We start from the raw sequence: 22513 nt of genomic DNA on the forward strand, positions 1-22513 counted from the left end.
AGTTTACCATCTGAGTTAGCTACAGGTTAAACAATTTTCTCTAAAACAAAAAAAACAAAAAAAAAAATGCAGAAGATGAAAATTACGTGAACTGCACAGCGACAAGCAAAAATCAGGTTCAATGCATTGGAATGAATTTAATGCCTGTTTCATGCTTCACAGAAATGATTCGAATTTGGATGAGTCTAACTGACTGACTGGCTGATTGGCCTGTGATATATAACACGTCTGTGTCGTGATGAATTATGCCTGGTGGAGTGTTCTGTTTGAAGCTCAAAAGAGCAATAAGGCACATGTGACATTCGTTTAAAAGACCCCTGTCAGGTCAGGTTATGTAACAACACCATTGAAAACCAATCAAAATCAATTGAAAAGGTTTTGCCCTTACTTATTGGACATTACGTCAATCACGTGAATTGGCATTTTCTTTATCCACGTCCAAGCCCATGCAGATACCCGGTAGTAATCAAAGGTGCTCCAGAATGGAGCATCATGGCTACTGGACCCTCCTATCAGATCAAGTTTGGAAAATGCTTATTTTTTCCACCATTTTTGATGTACTACAGGTTTCTTGTAAAACCAATCTTAACCATCTGTATCAGACATCTGGAATGTATCTGGAAGCACACAGTAATTTACCTCCAGCCACGCCACTACAGTGGGCCCATCCCACTGTGCGAAAGGCAACCCCTTTCTGCGAGCTTCCTCTAGAAGTTCATGCCTGTGGGACAGATAGGAGACAATTCTATGAAACACACAGGCACGAAACCATGTACGCAAAACTGTACCCAGTGATGATCTCTGGCAATGCTATGAAACACACTGGCACAAAACCATGTACGCAAAACTGTACCCAGTGATGATCTCTGGCAATGCTATGAAACACACTGGCACAAAACCATGTACGCAAAACTGTACCCAGTGATGATCTCTGGCAAGTAAGGCTGAGGTGATGTATCATTTCATCACCATCAATGATAAAGCGCGTGCATTGTGTTTTTGTGTGTTATTTTTGACACTGCTTCCACTGCCTGCTTGAGTTTTTACTATGTGCATTCGCATTGCGTTAAAAAAACATAAGGCAATTGTATCTAGGTTCATTGTATGCCACTACACATAAATGAAGATTGCTTTCCAAAAGTAGCCCACTTGGACAGAGGAAGCACCTCAGCCCCCTGCGAGCAGTAGATTGTAAACAAGCTGCATTTCTCTTTAAAGCAGACAATGTGGACGCTGTCTTGTTTCTTAAACACAAAATAGAAGAAATGGACACTAAGATACAGGCCTGTTTTTTGTACCTAATAATTATTTAATTATTCAATTGATTATGTTAGTGCTTTTATGTTAGTGAAAATAAGGTAAGATGTTGTTGTCATTTAAATCAATGTAATAGTTTTCAATAATTACTGATTCAGTATGTTATACAGTATATTATAAGTAGCTCTAAATGTATTACTTCTGTTAGTGTTGGTGATTTTTTTTTTTTTTTTTAAGATATCGATGCATTGATGATGATAAAAAAAAATGAGGCATCGTCCCAGCCTTCCTGGCAAGCAGTTGCAGCTTTCTTGAAGTCCAGCAAAGTGGACCTATTTATAATTGACTTTTGCCTTAACACACTGTACAATAAGGATTTTGAAGACACCAGGTACCACAATACACAAGACTTCTGCTCCAAAACAAAGCTGTCATATTTAGCCATGATTTGTCTAACAGTATTTTGGTATCAATTGTTTACTTCTGTTGTTAAGTTTAAATTTTGTTGTACTAAAGTGCAGAATACAAAAGTGTTCCTAGTGAGACATATATTATTATTATCTATTTCTTAGCAGACGCCCTTATCCAGGGCGACTTACAATTGTTACAAGATATCACATTATTTCACATTATACAAATATCACATTATTTATTTATTTTTTACATACAATTACCCATTTATACAGTTGGGTTTTTACTGGAGCAATTTAGGTAAAGTACCTTGCTCAAGGGTACAACAGCAGTGTCCCCCACTGGGGATTGAACCCACAACCCTCTGGTCAAGAGTCCAGAGCCCTAACCACTACTCCACACTGCTGCCATATATACAGTACTGTGGCTTTGCTCTGCAAATCCAAACTCATCTCCCAGCTCTGCAAATCACATTGTTAGTGGATAGTTCCAGCTGATTTGAGATGAAGCGTTCCAAGTAATATAGATTATAATGGTTCCTAACCGCGTAGCTGTGAAAGCTGTGACAAGCATCCACATCAGACTGTTCAAAATGAGAGTAAATTGGACTGTATCAAAGGGGTCAGATACATGTCATTCTGCATTGCTCTCTGCTGGTCTAATTTATAACAGTCAGGTCCTCAGTTAAGGCACTATATCCAAAGCCTTTACAAATCACCAAGAGAATAACATACTTATATTGGGAGAAATAAATGTAACATATTGCTAGAAACCATGCTGGGATAGCCTTGTATCAGCCTGATCAGATAGGGTTAGCTTTATTACTTAAAGACATATTCACAGCAGATATTTAACAAGTCAGCTACCCAAGTTAATTGTGACAGACATAAGAAACATCAGTCGAATGTCTTATACTGTAGTCGATCATTTCATTCAGTTTTATAAAAGGACCGCACTTGCTGATAGCTCTTCTTGTGTTCTGATCTGTCGAGGGTTGATTGTCAGTGGTGTTTTCAAAGAATTTAGAAACTGTGATGAATTTCAGTGGGGTTATTGCTTGTATGTTGTTGCATCTCTCATGGTGTTTCTGTGTTCCTCCTTAAGCTAAACAGTGGGATAAATCCATCTCAAGTTGTCTCCAGATGTCTTCTCAAATAGTTTTTACTCAAAAACATTCCTACATATCCCTTTTTTCTGTTTGTCTTAATGTTTTCAACTTGTATTTTATTCACTATGGCTGAAGTACATTTATCCCATCAGAACAGTGTGGAGGCCCTGATACCTGCCGCATAGGAAGAACAGGAAACATACAGTACAGCAGGGCTGGAGCAGGATAAATGGGCTTCAAAACCACAGGGAAACACACCTCCTTGTTTCACACACACATGGCTAATGAGGGAAGAAAATGATTCAAACATTTACAAAACACCCTATAACCAGGTCAGGTATGGTTATATTTTATGACTAAAAAACAACATTAGAAAAGGGTACAATCAATCACACGCATTGAGAATGGATGACCACTTCGAGGGAGGCCAGGCTCCCACGCTGAGGTCTTCTTTTCCCCAAAAACAAGTCTGTAAACTTGAGTCCCAGAAATCGATACACCATGTAGTGTACCGAGCTCTTTCAAGGGAGAACACCCATTCACTGTAAATTAAAACAAGGGGAAGGGGGGAATGTGAACAGTCATGAGACGTGATGACAGCTCCGGTACCAGTTGCTTTTCCTTAGCGGTGGATACAGTGATGTTATTAATAGGCAATGATTGCACACACAGGAAAGAAACAACAGCATGCTGCTGACAATGAAGATGCTCAGCAGCCTCAGTGATCATCCTGTGTGGTCCAGTGGTTAAAGAAAGGGGCTTGGAACCAGGAGGTCCCCGGTTCAAATCCCACCTCAGCCACTGACTCCTTGTGTGACCCTGAGCAAGTCACTTAACCTCCTTGTGCTCCATCTTTCGGGTGAGATGTAATTGTAAGTGACTCTGCAGCTGATGCATAGTTCACACACCCTAGTCTCTAAGTCGCCTTGGATAAAGGCGTCTGCTAAATAAACAAATAATAATAATAGTAAAGCAAGGGAGATCTTAAAACCTTAAGGGAATAAGTTTATTTGTTTTTTGTGCCTCATGCAGGATGGCAATAGGTAGTGAGTTGAGAATGGACTGGGGTGCTCTGAAGGGTAATCAGGCTTTTCTTTGGTTACATCTTGAAAATGGACTGGGGTGCTCTGAAGAGTAATCAGGCTTTTCTTTGGTTACATCTTGAGAATGGACTGGGGTGCTCTGAAGAGTAATCAGGCTTTTCTTTGGTTACATCTTGAGAATGGACTGGGGTGCTCTGAAGGGTAATCAGGCTTTTCTTTGGTTACTTTTTGGGGACCATGGGGAGGTTTTTGGAATTTTTCTCCAGGTAAAATTACAGGTCACTCATCACAACTGAAAGTCATTATTAGAAATTCAGAAGGATAATACGCAGGCAAAGGATTAAAGAAAATAATTTAAAAAGCATTTTGCATGTCATGGAGGTTTTATGTCATTCTCCGACAAGCTGCACAATGCATAATAGAGCCAGAAAAGAAGAAATGTTATGAAGATATACTTATTAATAATTGTAAAAATGTGAAATAATTCAATAGGTTAAAAGTGAAGCAAACATGTTTGGCCTGCAGCAGTTCTGGGTTTCATGGGGTGTCACAGCTTATAGTTTCACCAACATCTGTAACACCTTGTGAACCAGAGCAACACTTTAATCACAACTGTTTGAAAAGTAGGACATAAATGCTGCCAACTTGGCAAGGCTGTCTTTGTTAATGAGACAAAAGGACATTAGATGCTCATCCAACCATGTACAAGTGACTGTCTCTCTTGACAATAATTAAAAACACATTAAAAAATGGTTGGAAAACCTTTCTAATTGCAATTAGTGTACCAACCAAGTGGGGTCGGACAATAGTGTATGGCACGGGCATGTAAGGTCGAATCAATAGGACAGACTTTGAATGAATTGTTTGCATTTTATTTTTGTACATCCATAATGGGTATTTAAGATTTGAACATTTGAAAAGAACAGTACACTGCAGCTGTATAGCCTGTGGGTGCGGCCCATGGTGCTAGCCAGGTGCTTTGCATCACTAATGTGCCTGGCTGGAGCGTGACAGTATAGTATAAAGGACTCAAAATGACATTTTATTTGGGTGTTTGTACTGTGTGCATGTTACATGTTTTTATAATACAGATTTGGGGTTTTATGTTAACAAGCATACTTGTATGTCAAGCACTTACTTCTTCTTTAGCCTCCTGTCTTTTTCTGCTTGGGTCCCAAGTTTTCCTAATCCCACAGCATCCTGTCCACCAAGCTCGGAGTCTGCCATATCAGGAAAACAAAAATACCAGACAGACAGTCAGTGGACCTGCAATACCAACAAAAGACTGAAGCTCACAGCTTCAACCCATCACCTGATAGAAGAATACCAATACAAGCTGTACTGTACACTGCATGTTAACAACATTGACTCTCTATCACATCCCAGATCAGTCAAACAGGAGAGGCAGTTACTCTCTATCACATCCCAGATCAGTCAAACAGGAGAGGCAGTTACTCTCGATCACATCCCAGATCAGTCAAACAGGAGAGGCAGTTACTCTCTATCACATCCCAGATCAGTCAAACAGGAGAGGCAGTTACTCTCTATCACATCCCAAATCAGTCAAACAGGAGGGGCAGTTACTCTCTATCACATCCCAGATCAGTCAAACAGGAGAGGCAGTTACTCTCGATCACATCCCAGATCAGTCAAACAGGAGAGGCAGTTACTCTCTATCACATCCCAAATCAGTCAAACAGGAGAGGCAGTTACTCTCGATCACATCCCAGATCAGTCAAACAGGAGAGGCAGTTACTCTCTATCACATCCCAAATCAGTCAAACAGGAGAGGCAGTTACTCTCGATCACATCCCAGATCAGTCAAACAGGAGAGGCAGTTACTCTCTCTCACATCCCAGATCAGTCGAACAGGAGAGGCAGTTACTCTCTATCACATCCCAGATCAGTCAAACAGGAGAGGCAGTTACTCTCGATCACATCCCAGATCAGTCAAACAGGAGAGGCAGTTACTCTCGATCACATCCCAGATCAGTCAAACAGGAGAGGCAGTCAGCAGAAGAGACATTTGTCTTTGTCTTCTTGCTGTTGACACATAACTATAACACACCCAATCCTATGGAACTGTACAAATACAACAAGAAACACATTTCTGTAATATGCAAACCAACTTATGCAGCAAAAAAAATAAATAAATAGTCTAATTATTTACTTTGCAAACCAATAAGACACACTTTTGTACACCGTTCACCCTTGACTGGCATCACATCACATTCAGCCAGTCAATTAAAACCTGGTAAAATAGGCACTAGAATTTCTCTAACTGCAAGAGAGACACTTTAGGTTACTGAAATATCACAAGCATAAATTCTCAAGAACAGAACCTGAACAGAAGCTACAGCACAATAATTAGGGTTAATGAACAACAATGCATGCAGTCCTTTGTCAGGAAATCATTAAAACAGCATATAGGTCCACCACTGTTTAGATTAAAAACTGAGCTCATGGTTGCATTGGACTGTTTCTTTGAATACCCTGAAATGTATTTTGTGTGATGTTCTATTATTTCATTATTGTGCTCTACATGTTTAGCAACCAGATTAAACAACCACCCTTATGTACTTGCAGCTACACATGAGAAATAAATCATGTACAGAACTAATGAATTCGGATTGCCGCATATACATGTTTTCAGAATGTGATTTGGAGCAGACAAAGAGAGATTCCCATTTTAAATAGTAGCCAGAAAAAAATCTGAAACTGCTGTGAGCTTGTCATTTTCTTTCTTTTTTTATATATATATATATATATATATATATATATATATATATATATATATATATATATATATATATATATATATATATATATTATAAAAAAAATAATTAATAATATATACAATTAGGCCCTTAAAATGACACACGGATCAGATATCAATGCTCAGGTTATAAAACATTCACATTCTACAGTGCCCTTCTCAGCCAAAGAAACAGCATCCTGGGATTCCGTGCCACAACACTAATGAGGAACGTTTCAAAAGAAACTTTTGCATCAAGGTTAACTGTCAGTTCCAATGCAGATCTTTCAAATGCAGTTTAACATACAGAGTATAGACTGATTTAGTTACAGTTTATGACAGACAGAGCTTTCAAATGACAGCAAGATAAGGAAGAGGCTAGATTTACAGACCTTTGTGGATTTTAAAATGGAAGTTTCACATATGTTAAAAAAGGTGTGTTATCTGATAAAGACGAGTGTGGAAGCAACATATCAGCCGAAGTCTGCATTTGAAAGCTTGCTGCAACTGTCATCACAATCAGCGCTACCCTTTTTGTTTTGCAGCCACTAGAAACCGGATCTGGAACAGTGCTTTTACAATATCTCCACTGAGGTGCAACAGATGAAAAGTTACATTAGTTCTGATTTAACTTAAGTAATACAAGAGCCCACAGCAATGTTTTCTACATTGATTTGTTTACCCTTGTTTTGAATGAATAATATAATCAATAATGCTCACAGCTCCATTGGTGCTGTGTAGTTTGTGTATTCCAGCCACATCTTGAAGGGATATGAACTCTTTCAGGAGTGCAGATTGCAGTACAGGAAGGATCACCCCACTCAAAACAGCAGACCAGTAAACTATATATACATACTGTAAGAGCTTCAAACTACTGAATGAGTTATCCTGGGGGTATCTTTCTGTAAACTTACTCAGTGCTGAAGGAGACCAGCTGAAATAGAAATGCAACCATTACCAAATAGGTAAAGACCGAAATCCTCAATATTGTATACCAAAGCTGCTCACTGAGCCTGTGACGCAGGTATGACTCCGCCCCCAAGGTATCAAAAAGACTGCGCTCACAGATCTCAGCGTCATTTTTCCTTCAAGCCTGCTGCAATTATGGACGCAGCAACCTGCTAACCTCTCCCATATGAGGCTCACCACCTCGGGGTGGAGTCTCCACTCTGAGCTGCTGGGGACTCCCCTTGAAAGGTCCACCGACCAGTTCATCACCCCAGGCAGATGCACTGCCCGCAGTGAGAGGAGGTTCTCGAGCACCCACAGCAAAAGCTTACGGGCCACACAATGGAGACTGGACAACTGGAGGCCACCCTGGATCCCTGGGAAAGAGCGACTTGAGTCGCTGGCTTCATTCGGGGCACAAGGTTGCAGGGGAACGTAACTTGCAACGGGCTGTAGCGCACACAATAAGCATAACAGAAAAAGATTACAGTAAAGTTTAAATATCACATATCATTTGTGTAACACACAAACAATGCACAATCCAGTAATCCGTTGCATATCCGACTGCGGTGGGACCAGATTAAGGGCAGACATATAAAAAGGCGGATGCATGAATCCTGTTTTAAATACCATTATACACAGCTGTAACAATTACTGTTTTGAGATTCAGCTTTTATTGGGGAGCTCCCCTAAATCCCTTATTTAGAAAGATACCGGGTATTAATGCTTGTGACAGAGTAGCCATCTGCCATGTGAGTGAATTCGCTGCTGAGTGACAGACAGGAGATCAAGATGGAGGTTGAAGTTGACACGCCCCGCAGGCGAACAGGATTTATTTACATATCAACACACTGATCAGCTCACGTGACACTACCAGCAATGGCAGCGCACAGAGCACATACAACACAGTGTACAAAAACTTTGGTGGGATCTACAATCTCTGAACTAATCTTCTCTGTTCAATAAACTAACACTGCTGAAGAGATTTATCATTTATTTATTTATTTATTTATTTTATTTATTTATTTCTTAGCCAACGCCCTTATCCAGGGCGACTTACAATTGTTACAAGATCATGGCCGATAAATGTGACGGGTGGACATGCGACGGATTACTGTATATACAGATAGAAGCAAAGTACCTATCTGAACAAGGCTCTCCGATCAGGTCAGTCTTGAAATGAAAAATGGAGCAGAGATCTGTGAGCACAGTCCTTCTGGTACCTTGGGGGTGGTCATGACTGCATCAAAGGCTCGGTGAGCAACTTTGGTATACAATATTCAGGATTCGGGTCTTTAGGAGGTAAATACCCATTGGGTAATGGTTACATTTCGTACTTGAATGGGAATATATCTAAAATACCTAGTACCACAACAGGTTAAAGAAAGCTCAGTTTGCATGTGCTGCTTTCAGGTAGTTTGCTATGGTTTCACTTCCTGGGTTATTTCACTTTAGAAGTGGCTTTGGGGTCAAAGCATGTCCCCTCCTTGGTGGAAACAGCTGATTGGTTAAATGACAGGAAATAAGGTATGGATTTCAGTTTCACTACTCTCTGAGTGAAATGACCAAGGAACTGTAAGACTACCTCAAAGTAAGATGAAAATACACTGTAGCTTTCTTTAACCTAGTGTTGTACTATATATACCACATACAATATGTATTCAGTAATGTGTGTGTGTTTCAAAACTGCACGTTAGATCTACGGAAAAACGAAAGACTTCTAGAATTATTTTGTTAGCTACACAACCTCTAAGATAAAAGGGACAGATACTAACCCTGTCCTGGTCCACCATAATCTTTGTGGAGTTGTGCAAGTCTTCCCTTCTCCTTTTTGCCAAACAAGCGGCCTATTGATGATTTGATTCCCTTTTTCTTTGGAGCTTTGTGAAGAGAGTCTTGGCTGCTGGTGACACTGCTGAGTGCAGTGGCTTCAGCTTCCAGTGTAGCAGATACACTGCAAAAGAATGAACATGGTTTGAGGGAGATGTCTTTAAAGAACAAAGTCTGCAACATACATTTTATCACCCAATTAAATCAACATTAGCTCTGGCTATTGATTACACAGGAAATCTGGTGTTTACAGATATCACCAGGATGCACAAACAATGCTATCCACAGCCCGGTATATGAATTCAGCTCACTAAAGAATAGGACACTCTTTTTAGAAGAGAAAAGCTTAATCATCTGCCATCAGGGGGCTTAGTGCATATGTTGGTATGTGACTATAGGGTTCTCTTTTACTGTACATAAATGAGTAATACATCAATGACATTGTCTTCATTTCTAATATACTATACCACTTGCAGGGAAGTTCAAAATGAGATAGCGATTTCATTTTGCAGCCAACACAGGTTCATTTCCTCATTTAATATTTTCTATATACAGTATATATCCATGTAATCTAGCAAGCCTGGTGTTATTATCCTAAACTAGGTTTTCACAATCATTATTACAGTTTCTGCAGGCATTAATATTTGTCATGGTTTCCTTTTTTTTTTTTTTTAATCTCACTGTTTTAGGGGGTAAGAACACACTCTTTCTTGCTTGGTTTTACTCAGCCCGAATGGTAAAATATGCTGGTGACTTCATTAAACATGCTAAAAAACAGTCATTAGGCCAACAATAACAGTAAAAAATTATAATTGACAACATATACCACATAATAATATATTAAATTTAAGCTTAGATAAACCAGCCACAAGCAAAAAATTAAATAAAATCTATAAAACCACACAATCTTCTGCAAAACCATCCATAGCCTGTAGATGCATTGGACAAGCAAAGTAAACAAACCATATGAAATGTGCTATCAGTTAAAGGGAAATTATACTCATTTAACCAGACAGAGAGCACATTTACTCACAAGGTCAATTAAAGCACAAATAAAACACAAATACACACTAATAAAAACAGTTATTCTACAAACACACACAAAAAAGAAATACATGTGTCTTAAGAATGTCTTGTGGCATGATGAGAATAACTGGAATAGTTTAAGACTGTCCTGTAACATGACAATGAGAATAACTGGAATCTCTTAAGAATGTCCTGTAACATGACAATGAGAATAACTGGAATCTCTTAAGAATGTCCTGTAACATGACAATGAGAATAACTGGAATCTCTTAAGAATGTCCTGTAACATGACAATGAGAATAACTGGAATCTCTTAAGAATGTCCTGTAACATGACAATGAGAATAACTGGAATCTCTTAAGAATGTCCTGTAACATGACAATGAGAATAACTGGAATCTCTTAAGAATGTCCTGTAACATGACAATGAGAATAACTGGAATCTCTTAAGAATGTCCTGTAACATGACAATGAGAATAACTGGAATCTCTTAAGAATGTCCTGTAACATGACAATGAGAATAACTGGAATCTCTTAAGAATGTCCTGTAACATGACAATGAGAATAACTGGAATCTCTTAAGAATGTCCTGTAACATGACAATGAGAATAACTGGAATCTCTTAAGAATGTCCTGTAACATGACAATGAGAATAACTGGAATCCCAACTAAGACAGACGTTGTGAAGCTCACCCCTTGGCATCGTTGTGGTGGGACGATGGCAGTGTGTGCGTCATTCGGACTTGTCGGGGAGTGGCAGGAGGAGACGTCTCACACTTTATAGTGGCCTTGTCTTCTCGACCATCCTCATCAACTGCTGCAATCTGAGGGCGGTTCAAAGCAAGTTACTCCACTTCAAACTGAAACTGCAGGTCTCACATGTGGCTTGGCATAAAATGCACCCGTCTGGAATTGTTAGTGTAACCACCATATTGTGAGCCAACTAAAATTGATGTATAGCAAATACAATGCATGGCAGCATCTACAGAAATAGAGCTAGTAGCTATGAAACTATTTCCTTCAACTAAAGTTAGAATGACTACAGCTTCCACAACCTCTTTACAAGTTATGTAGTGTGTTAGTGTATACACTCTGTCCTGCTTACAATTGCAACCTACTGGTTGTGCCTATATTCTGATACATGGAAATATGTTATAAGGAACATATGGCAGGTAATACATTCTCCAACACATGTCTCTGTGGGTATCAGTTTGTTAAAAATAGTACAGTACACAATGCAGCCTGCTTTGTTCTAGATAATAAACATTTTCAGTAGATTTAATTTGGAAACTTGTTGAATAACCTTTGTGCTGCACTGACAATATCATGATGGTACTTGGTAAATTAAATTGCATAAAAATGGTAAATATGTTGTGAAACAGTACCTTTCTCCTGTGTTTCCTTAAATCACTGGGCTGCAAGGCAACAGAGAAAAAGGATACAAATTATAGTACTGAAAAATACTATACAATCACAAATAGCAGAACCTCTCAGTTTCACAAGTATTCTTCGAGTCTTCAGCATCGAGCAATTTCTTTATTTCAGTCTCTGCTAATGCAACTGCACTGTGCACAACTATCGTACTTTAATCTTATGCACTGTGCACAACTATCGTACTTTAATCTTATGCACTGTGCACAACTATCGTACTTTAATCTTATGCACTGTGCACAACTATTGTACTTTAATCTTATGCACATTTAATCTGTTACGTCTTCCTGTCAGTTTAAACTAAGCTATATATATATATATATATATATATATATATATATATATATATATATATATATATATATATATATATATATATATATATTTATATTACACACACACACCCCTATACATTTACTTATGCTCACCAATGATCTTAATTTCTAACAGTTTGGAATGGGAAATTGACAATTTTCAAACTCCTGAGTTAAGTGTATTTACATCATTTACAGTACAAAACAAAAATATTAAATATAAATCTGAAGCAATACAGATTTAAAATAAATCTTTAGATGTCCCGGAATGGCTTTTTTTTTTTTTTTTTAATAAAACGAATGCTGGCTTGGATTAACTCAAGGGTATTCAGGGATAATTCCACTTTCAAATCTTTTAAAATCCCTCAGCCATATAAATGTATTGTTGATCTTTTGATATTACTTGACATATAGTTACACAAAACAATAATCTCAATTAAACAGAAATCAGTCCTTTCCATCTTTATCAACTGCTATTAGTATGCATGTCATTGTCAGCATGGTATGGATTATAGGTCCATTTGGATTACCAGAATACATATTAGCAAGAGTCTACTGTATTTGGCATTTGGTGTAGATTTCTCTGCCCCTGCCAAACTATATTTAGTTTCTGCTCTAATATTTGGGATTAAGGAAAAAGTAACAGAGCTTATTCCTTTTACGCTCCACACTAGAATGCACAACCCCACTGAAAACACTGAGCAAGTCTCAGTACTAGTATGTAGTGAGAATGACTATACATTCTGCATGTTGTATAGGATTGTAGTCACATTTCAATCTCCGTAAATGATAGCTTTAAAAAAAGCTTACCAGGGTCATGACCCCCATGCGGTCCTTTTCTCGGGCTGGGCTACGGGGGGTCAGTTTGGGCGTGGAGTGGCCGCTGGGCGGTGAAGAGCTGGCCAGGGAGGAGGCGGTGACTGAGCCAGTGATTGAGGTCTCTGGGTGAACTCGAGCCAAGTTCAAGCCTTCCAAACTGACGCTGGCTACTCGGCTCTCAATCTCCTCTGCCCGCAACTCCGTCGACTCCTTCTCTTCCTGGATCAAACTGAAAGCACGAGTTGAGAACACCATTACACACACACACACACACACACACACATACATTTTATATATATGAGCATAATTTAGATATTTTATTTAATATCATGTAATCAAATAAACTACAAAATTATATTGAAAAAGACCCCGTAATAGTAGTACATAATTTCATAGATTTAGATTTCGAAATATCACATTTTTCAATTTTTGTCAGTTTTTTGTTAAATATTTGAAAAACTCCAAAGCGGTATGTAATTCAATATGCTAACATAACATTATTTGGCAGGTTTCATTTGACTTTATGAAGCAAAATGTGTTAATTCTATAGGGTGATGCAAAACTTTTGGACATAACCATATGTCTTATGATGTAGTGTTCAAACTTATAGATGAACTACTGTACACTACTATTATACATTGTACATACAAATAAATATATTTGCCAATGTCTTCATCAATGTTTAACATCTGTTTTCAGATGTAACTGCAAATTAAAATGCGATTTTTTCCCCCTACATTGTTTCCAGCAGGGCCCCATACAGATCTTTCTACTGTAATGTGGCATAAATCACAAGGAGCGGCAACCCTGTGAAGCAACGCACCCTGACTGCGGGCAGCGCTGTTAATAAATTAATTTGTGTCTGTGATTAATTCAATCTGATTCCCACTGAAGCTGGAGGCATCAGCTAGAATTAGCTGAACAGGTACGAAACAGAGGGCTCAAATATGAAACCTGTTTTGGATAGGTCATGTTCAACCACACAGTCAACAGCAGTAAGTTGTTCAACAGTAATGCACACAAGGTACCAGAAATGCACAGTTCTGTTGAATTCATCTATGCGTTCTACTCCGAAACTTGGTAATGTTTGTGCCAGTTACCGGATCTCTCTGTTGATTGCATCAAGCTGTTCTTGAAGCATCATGGCAAGCGTCTGGGCATCAGAGTGTCCACCAGGAGAGAGGCGGTCCATGGAGCTAAAGATGGTTTCCCTGTCATCGTCGTCGATGTCGGACATTTCAGTGTCGCTTTCAAAGGGGTGGCTCCCAAGGACAGTGATCTGCTGAGGCTGACCCCACTCATGGTCCCCAAGTGACTTGGCCTAGTGTAGATGTATTAAATAAAATTGAGAGGGCTAGGTGGCGAAGCGGAATAGTTCACTAGCCTTGCACATCAGGAGCACAGGGTTTGAATCTGGCTCTGGCGTAACCACCATGTAATGCAGCACAATTGTCTGTCCCTGCTTGAGAAAGGTCAAGGATTGAGAGTCAGGTCAGCTTACAGAGCTGAGAGGGGAACCTGCTAACACTGTGTCAGCCAGCAACAGTGTCATCTTTAAAGAATGAATCATTTCGAAAATATTGTATTAGTGTTTACACACACACACACACACACACACACACACCTATGTGTCCTGGGTTAGTTATTAACAAGAGTATTGTTGCAGAAGCAATTTCAGTACATAAAATCAGGTGGCCTCTGGACAGGCTTACGAGCAGATTTGTGCTTATGTAATTTGAAAAGAAGTAAGTAAATAAATACTCTCTGAGTGCATGTTGGACCGACAATGCCAGGTTAGTGTTATTATGAATTCATGCATTTGAGAGCACTTATATGCATTGATTACAGACCCATCATATTCAGATGACTTATGCATTCATAAAAGCTTTATTGGTCCCTGCTGTATCTTAACGTCTTTTAGTCTAGGGAAAGTTAACATTAGAATCAGCGAATCTTTCAACTTAACGTTCATCTTTATGCTTGCTGCTGCTTAAATGTAATAATACATTTAATGAAACCAAGTTAAAGAGATGACAATGCATTACAGAATCTTATTAAGTCCAAGTGCTTTTTTAAATAGTGTAATAAACACTCTAGCCATTCAGTCTCTGTATTGTTGTAAGCCAGATACATAGACAACAGGCATATTAAACACCAAGAGACATATGTAGGGTATGATCAGGAATGAAAAATAGTATTTGTCAATATCTTACTTTGAAGAAAAGACAACTTCACGTTCAAGTTAAGGGAATGCTGACTAGTAGCGTGAAATCACTTCCTGTTTCCAACTGCTTTTATATTCTTTAATTCCAATGGGATTTCACCAGCTCTACCTAGTGGTTGAATAAAAGTAGTTTCTCCGAATGGTCTGTAACCACATACTTCAATTGCAGCATCACACTAGAAGAGAAGTCAGATTTGAATGTGCTCAGCTACTCTGTACTGCAGGTGGACTAATTCCAGAAGATGCAAGAGCAGACATCTCCCTGTACTGGTGTGTGCGTAAATTACTAATTAGAGAACAGTCAGGCTGAAGATTACATCATTGATCTACAGAAGATTATTGATTCAGCCAAATCAATTTTTTGTTAGACAGGGAAACACAAGGACTCACCTTCTGGTCGTCTATCCGCACACCCATACGGCCCCTCCTAGGTCTCCTTATTACTTTGGCAGACCTGTAGTGATCGGACTGGCTGTCAGCAAGGGAACCCACTGAGTATCTCAGCTCCCCTGAAGTGTCCAGATGAGTCCTGAGATAAGACGCAAGACATATTTCAAACTATTAAAATATTACAGTATATTCCAAAACTACACTATGTAATCACAACAAATATCCATGCAAAGTTTCTAAAGTACCTCAGCAACAAATGACATTTACCAAACATGCCGTAATGCTAAAAAAAAATGAGATAACCGCTTTGACAAGAAGTGTCTTTCATGGTAAATTGATCTTCGCCGTAATTAAGGATGTTGTAAATACAATAAAAGTAGTTTAATGAAAAAAAGTGAGGCGCACATTTGTACTATTCACATGGTAAATGTATCATTATAGCTGCTTTTTATACCTATTATTTACATGTGGGAAAGTGAAAGGAAAAAATATGTAGCGGTTAGGTTATAGGGGGCAGAGTGTGAACTGAGACAAAGCCAGTCTCTTGTTTTCATATAATTTTCCATGAAAAAGATATGAAGATAATACATGCATACATTATGCACATGCTACCTGTCCAATTGGTACAGACTAGAGACTGATCATACCAAGATCACACACAGAAGCAGTGGCTGAATCTCCTGAATTACTTCTTTCCACTAACCAGGAGACACTGAAATGCTTTCTACACAACAGGCTAAAATTAAGCTATTTTATAAAAGGGAAAACACAGTGGGATTGTGCAGGAAGGGACCTCATGTTGGTACAACAAAAAGGAAAAACAAAGTTTGGCGCACTCTTCCAATTCGATGCAGCACTTGGGCACTTTTGATATATGCGAGTTATCCCTTCTTAAGATTGGACGGAGTATTATGTGCAAAAGCATACTAAATAGAAAATGGCAAATGTATAACATGTTCCTGCTTGTGATTCCGAAAGAAAAACTACATTAATAAGCAATTTGTAAATACATACATAAATCTGGGGTGTATGGAGTGCTGCATTTCACAATAACTTCCTAATGTCACAGACATCATTACATAGCAAGCCTTTGAGGCTAGCGACAATAAATTAAAGTCTGCATCAACATGATTTATAAGGCAGGCCTGGAGTTTAATACTGATGTTAGGGGTTTTCTTTGTTTGCTGAGGAACAACAGACTAAACAAATTCTATAGTCATGTTCTAAAGAAGAACAATAAATCAAAAAGGACTGGTAACCCCAGTAGAGGTTGATAACAGGAGTAAAGAGCTTATATTGTTTCACATTGATATGGCTCAGATAGATTTTTATTTCTTTTTTATACTACCAGTACTGTAAATCTGAAGTTAGTTGACAAAGCAATTTTTGATGGGTAAATGACTTCATATCAGTTTATATTACTAGGTGGTTGTGTGTTTACTCAAAATAACTCAGGACATATTTTAAAATGTTACTGAAGTAAAGAAGCATAAGCATCATTATCACAGCTTGGTTGTGGGTTTTTTCCCCTGGTAAATAGTCGTGGTGGCTAAGGTTCTTGTTTAGCCACTATACAGTTTCCTGACTCAAAAGCTGGGACCATACTTCTGATATTGTAAATGTGAAGCTTTCTCAGGACGTCTTACAGGACAATTGTTACTCAATGAATTGTTTTGTCTTTGTTGAACCAGTTCAGTTCTGTACAAGCTGTTGGGATGAGAGGGGGGTATACAGTATGGTAGCGGAGGCCTGTGGTTGCACTTAACCCTGAAGCATTTTACCTAAGAGCATCCTTCATGGGCTCCCGAGTGGCGCATCCAGTAAAGGCGCTCCGCGCGGAGTGCAGGATGTGCCCTATAGCCTGGAGATCGCAGGTTCGAATCCAGGCTATGTCACAGCTGACCGTGACCGGGAGTTCCTAGGGGGCGGCGCACAATTGGCTGAGCGCTGCCCGGGTAGGGAGGGCTTAGGTCGGCAGGGGAATCCACGGCTCACCGCGCATCAGCGACCCCTGTGGCCGATAGGGCGCCTGTGGCTCTGCAGCGGAGCCGCCAGATCTGTGTTGTCCTCCGGCACTATAGGTCTGGTGGCATTGCTGTGGATCTGCAGTGCGAAAAATGACGGCTTGGCAGGAGCACGTTTCGGAGGACACGTGTTCCAGCCTCCGTTTCCCGAGTCGGCGGGGGGGTTGCGAGCGGTGAGCCGAGGATACAGATAATAATTGGGCATGCTAAATTGAGGTGAAAATCGGGGTAAAATAATTGGCGACGACTAAATTTAAAAAAAAAAAAAAAAAAAAAAAGAGCATCCATCATATCAGCTCTGGCATCAAAAGCTGGAGTGGTGTCAGACTCATGATAAGACTGTGAGCTTGAAGGCCAGTGATTTAGAGAGATGTTGGCTGTGGTGAGTGGGGTTGGAAAGAACACAGTGACACAGTTGGTCTTGCATTTGAGTGCTGGGTATTTTCCTACTTGATTAAAGACATTGTGGAAATGTAATACATTTCAACATAGATGCAGTAAATAATTACATTTACAAAGTGCTGTGTAATAAATAGGATTGGAAGCTGAAATACGTATCCCATGCAAACGGATACAAAGAAGATCCTGCACGACTTTGTGCTGTGATTTACATGGGGTGTATTTTCAACAACTTCTTGTACCTAATTTGTCACGCAAAGTTTCAAATCAAATGCAAGAGAATGAATCCCAATACATAACCTTCATTAGTGTGACTAACTGCATGCCAAAACCTATTTATAAGCAGGTAGTCATGAGGATCTAAGGACCTCGAGAACTTGTTTAAAACAAGTGACGTGTGAAATAAGGATCAGGGTATTCATTCTATAAATGAGTTACTGTGGAATGTATCATGAAGAGACAAATAAACTATCTTATCTAAATTTAAAATATAACTCATATTTAAGCCAAGATGTAATTACAGTTACATCCCTGCTACTTACCTGGAAAATGTTGGCTCACTTAAGGATCCTGTTCTCATCTTAAACTGCTCAAGTTCAGATCTCAGCTTTTCTATTTCCCCTGCAAGATGGTCCTTAAAAAAAGGTAACATTTATTGTCACTACATTATTGTCCCTGACCGAACCTCAGAGAGGCTCTTATACTTTCTGTGGTAACTGTCTTCCCAGTCCTGTTACAGAAGTCTACTCTAAACACAAACATATCCATCAATTAGAATATCACAGTTATCACTTATTATACAGTCAAAATTCAAGCCTGGTGAGTAAAAGACATTTACAGTACGCGTATCATGCCTAAGGGAAGATGCAATGCTACGTTGGTTCCTTTGGTTTAAACGTACATGTAGTGACCTACCTTATCATGGAGTGAATCCTCAAGCTGTTTCCTGAAGTTTTCAGAGTCCTGTATTAAAACATTCTGTAGACGAGAGAAAGATGTGAAACATATACGGTACTGGCAAGAACAATGGGATTGATAGCTAGTTTAAGTACTAGTTAGATTCTAAAACCCACAGGCAAGCAGGAAGTCTTAAAGATTAGGGGAAGAGAAAATACTAACCTCTCTCTCATTTTCAATGTAGTATTCCTATTACGGCAATCGAGAGCCACTAATATTACTTTTAGTATTTGAAATACTAATTTTCTACCTAGACTACCCCATTCAGACGCATAAGCATACCCAAAAAAACAAAATCTATCACCAGGAGGGACCCATTTTACACTATCCAACTTACCCTTTCTTATATTTTTCCCTCTGAATTTACAATTGAGTGATCAAAGTTTTGAATGTGCAATATAATTCAAACTTCACTAGTAATGCAAGTCCATATAAATGTATTTCTTACTGAAATTACCAGTTAATAATGTAGAAACGCTAACCACTGTACATGCAGCCACATAGTTTTAGAATTAACCATTCAAAAGCTGAATGCCGAAGTTACTTCAATACCTTGTCTTCTAATGCAGCCATTCTTTCTTTGAGGTGGAGCTGAAGGCGCTCGTTTGACTCTGTCAGGAGCCGGTCTACAGTGTCTGACAGCCTCTTATTGTGCTCCTCATTCATTTTCTCTCGTTGCCGGGCCTGAGTCATACAAAAGCCTTATCAATTCTTGTCTACAGTGAAGTAAAGGTAAGTGTATAAAAAAAGCCCCTTTATCTAGAAGATATTAATTAGTATTAGACAGAAGAAAAGACCCATATTCACAGCATGTAGAACAGTACAAACCTATAACAAATGCCCATGCATAGGTTCAGCAATTGTTTTTTAAGATAAAGCATTGAATAGTTCAGTCTAGTTAAGTTACCACCTAAACTCACATTATGTAAAATAACTAACAAATTGGTCCTATGATCAAGCAAGCCTCCATTAGCCCAAATGTAACCCAGAATACATGTAGTCAGGTCACTATGCTATGGACTAAAATCTGAGGAGGCATTCTCATGATACAAATAAAAATGTATGTGTAGGGAGGATAAAACAAACTGAGACAACGTGAAACAGAGTTGAAGACTCTCTTGCACATGTAAAAGTGTGACTCACTCTTTGAAGCTCCTGGTTCTTCTCCTCAAGCTGCCCTTCCAAGTGCCTCATCCGCTCCTCAATGCTGCCATGCCTCTCCTCAGCCTGTAACACACAGGGGAAGTCAGTCATTTTAACAGCAACGTCAACTCTCATACAGGTATTAGAACAAGACAAAGAAGCCAAGCCACTACTATCTGCAAACTCAAGTTAAAAAAAATAAAAGAATATTAAGAAAAAAAAAAACATATTCAAAACAGGCAGCTGAACAGCACTGCTTGAAATGTGTCAGCTTGAGAGGCCTGTTAATGACCAAGCATTAGCAAAATATGGTCGTTAATATTTCTATGAGCAATGAAAGTCAGCCAGATGTAACATGCAGCTTCTGCACGGTTTGAACCAAACAACTGCTGTCTTTGGAAAAAGCTCTTTAAAAGCGCTAAACCACACAATGATTGGCTACAACAGAAAAGTCTGATGGATTCTAATTAGCAATAGAAAGTAAAGTCCAGTAGGACTACCTTCCTAAGTATGGAGTTCATTTCTTGGAGTCTAGCTTCCATAACATACTGATACTCATCAGATGAGGTAGAAGAGCTTGGATCATACTAACCGGTTAAGGAAAAGGAAAGGGACAAATTGAAGAATCGGAACTTAAGACACACACACCAAATAAAACAGTACAGAATGTTTCAAAAGAAAAAAAGATTAAATCCTGCTGAACAAAACCAGCAGAGTATGTGTAAAATGTGAAGGTTGTGGACAATGTGCAGAGGCAAATTCAAGAGGTATAGAAGGAAGTTCACTGTTAGTAAAGCCTAGCCAGTAGATGCAAAAAAAAACCAAACAAATGTGTGAGGCTTCCTAAATACAGTACAGAATGAGCATACATTAAACAAAACTTTTACAAACGACAGGAACACTTTGATACATGGAGGCGTGGGCTTAACTTCAAATGGAAAACAATCACTTTTTACCATCAGATTCAACATCAAACATTAAGCTCCTGGTAATCTCATGGCAGGATAAATATTTTCAAACACAAATGAAAGTCTTCCTTGACTGTCTCTTTAATGCTGTGTGTCAAACATGTGAAATTCGACGTGCTCGATGATGTTCAAAAGAATTGTTATTTGTGGAGATTACGAATTTCATAGATATCTAACAAGTAGCACACATCTCCCTAGATATCTACTCTCTAGATATGCAAAACCCTAAAGGTGGCATACTTGTGTAGGTGCACCCCCACCATACACATGTTGCCCGTGACATCTGCATCTGCAGAAGGGAACAATCACAATGGGTTAGTAGTGCACGTTTGCCAATTCCAAACATCACTAATTGTGGGCAAATTGAACATTACTTTACCACAATATGGAATTTAAAATTTAAGAAATTCAAAACTACAGACCCAATACTAAATGGTCTAGCTTTTGAACATCATGCCTCAAATCATTACTAAAAGTCCAGTGGCCTGTTTAGCTAAACTGTGCACAATAACAAAAATAAACTCAATAATCCTTTCTTCCTAAGAACCTGCTGGTAGAAGCAAAAAAAGGCTTCACATTAGAAATAAGTCTTGTTTACAGTTGCAAAAGGGGAAAAGCGCTACAAAAAATATTTGTATTTGGTTTCCATCCATTTAAGTGAACATTACTTTGATAGCTACTATAAAATACCTTGAAAATACAAAATTGCAAAAGTGAAAATATGAAGACAAAAGATATCAATTTATAGAACAAGAAACACATGCATATATAAACACATTTGGTAATAATATAGCCCTTAGAAATCAGATATTTTATTGTTCAAGGGGTATTATCCAAAATAAGAATATTAGGAGAAAACAGGGAATATGTACACTTCAGTATGCCTGCTGAAAAGACTGTTGAAGCAACAAGAACACATCAGGTTTGAGGGCTTGAGATACTTCTTGAGAAAAGTGAAGAAAGGGATGCCTAAAGAAAGAAAGCAGGAACCCTTGCTGGGCCTTTTAACTTTCTCCAAATAATTATTTTAATTAATCATTTAGCAGAGACTTTTATCCGGAGCGACTTACAGAGCCTAGGGAGTGAACTATGCATCTACAACTGCTACTGCAGAGTCACTTACAATAGGACCTCGGTTTTAGGTCTCCTCCGAAGGATGGAGCAAAAGGAGGTTGAGTGAACCGGGTACCTCTTGGTATCAAGCCCTTTTTTCTTTAACCACTGAACCACCAAGCCTCTACTAAAATAGTTTTGCTTTCTTTCTTAAGTGTTAAACATAATTGGTTGTTAAGCATGGTTTTAATGCATCTACTTTAAATCCCCTCAATGCATAAATGCTTTTCCCTGAAATTCATCAGCTTTTGTTTTGAGGTCAACTTGAAACAACGATTGGTGAAAGTTCAGAGACCTTTCCAAAATACTCACAACCAATGGTGTAAGAAGTGAATCAAAATGTGCCAATAGCTG

At 38.8% G+C, this 22513-nt stretch overlaps 1 protein-coding gene across 12 annotated transcripts in view; it reads right to left on the reverse strand.

The window, feature by feature from the left end:
• The window catches only part of LOC117419849 (liprin-alpha-2), a 172754-nt gene that overhangs the window by 16948 nt on the left and 133293 nt on the right, over nucleotides 1-22513 (reverse strand). For all 12 annotated transcript variants that reach the window (XR_009307230.1, XR_009307229.1, XR_009307228.1 and 9 more), the window contains 12 exons: nucleotides 20079-20162; nucleotides 19488-19619; nucleotides 18894-18956; nucleotides 18521-18612; nucleotides 15556-15694; nucleotides 14042-14262; nucleotides 12933-13170; nucleotides 11763-11792; nucleotides 11071-11201; nucleotides 9298-9476; nucleotides 4958-5039; nucleotides 640-721 (listed from right to left, as the gene is read on the reverse strand). Coding sequence is in view for 6 of the 12 variants with exons in the window: in XM_058985659.1 (XP_058841642.1) it covers nucleotides 640-721; nucleotides 4958-5039; nucleotides 9298-9476; nucleotides 11071-11201; nucleotides 11763-11792; nucleotides 12933-13170; nucleotides 14042-14262; nucleotides 15556-15694; nucleotides 18521-18612; nucleotides 18894-18956; nucleotides 19488-19619; nucleotides 20079-20162 (1473 nt within the window). In the remaining 6 variants the exon portion in view is untranslated. The remainder of the gene's footprint in view (nucleotides 1-639; nucleotides 722-4957; nucleotides 5040-9297; nucleotides 9477-11070; nucleotides 11202-11762; nucleotides 11793-12932; nucleotides 13171-14041; nucleotides 14263-15555; nucleotides 15695-18520; nucleotides 18613-18893; nucleotides 18957-19487; nucleotides 19620-20078; nucleotides 20163-22513) is intronic.

The sequence above is a fragment of the Acipenser ruthenus genome, chromosome 14 (assembly GCF_902713425.1).
Source record: "Acipenser ruthenus chromosome 14, fAciRut3.2 maternal haplotype, whole genome shotgun sequence".
In the NCBI taxonomy this organism is placed as follows: Eukaryota; Metazoa; Chordata; class Actinopteri; order Acipenseriformes; family Acipenseridae; genus Acipenser; species Acipenser ruthenus.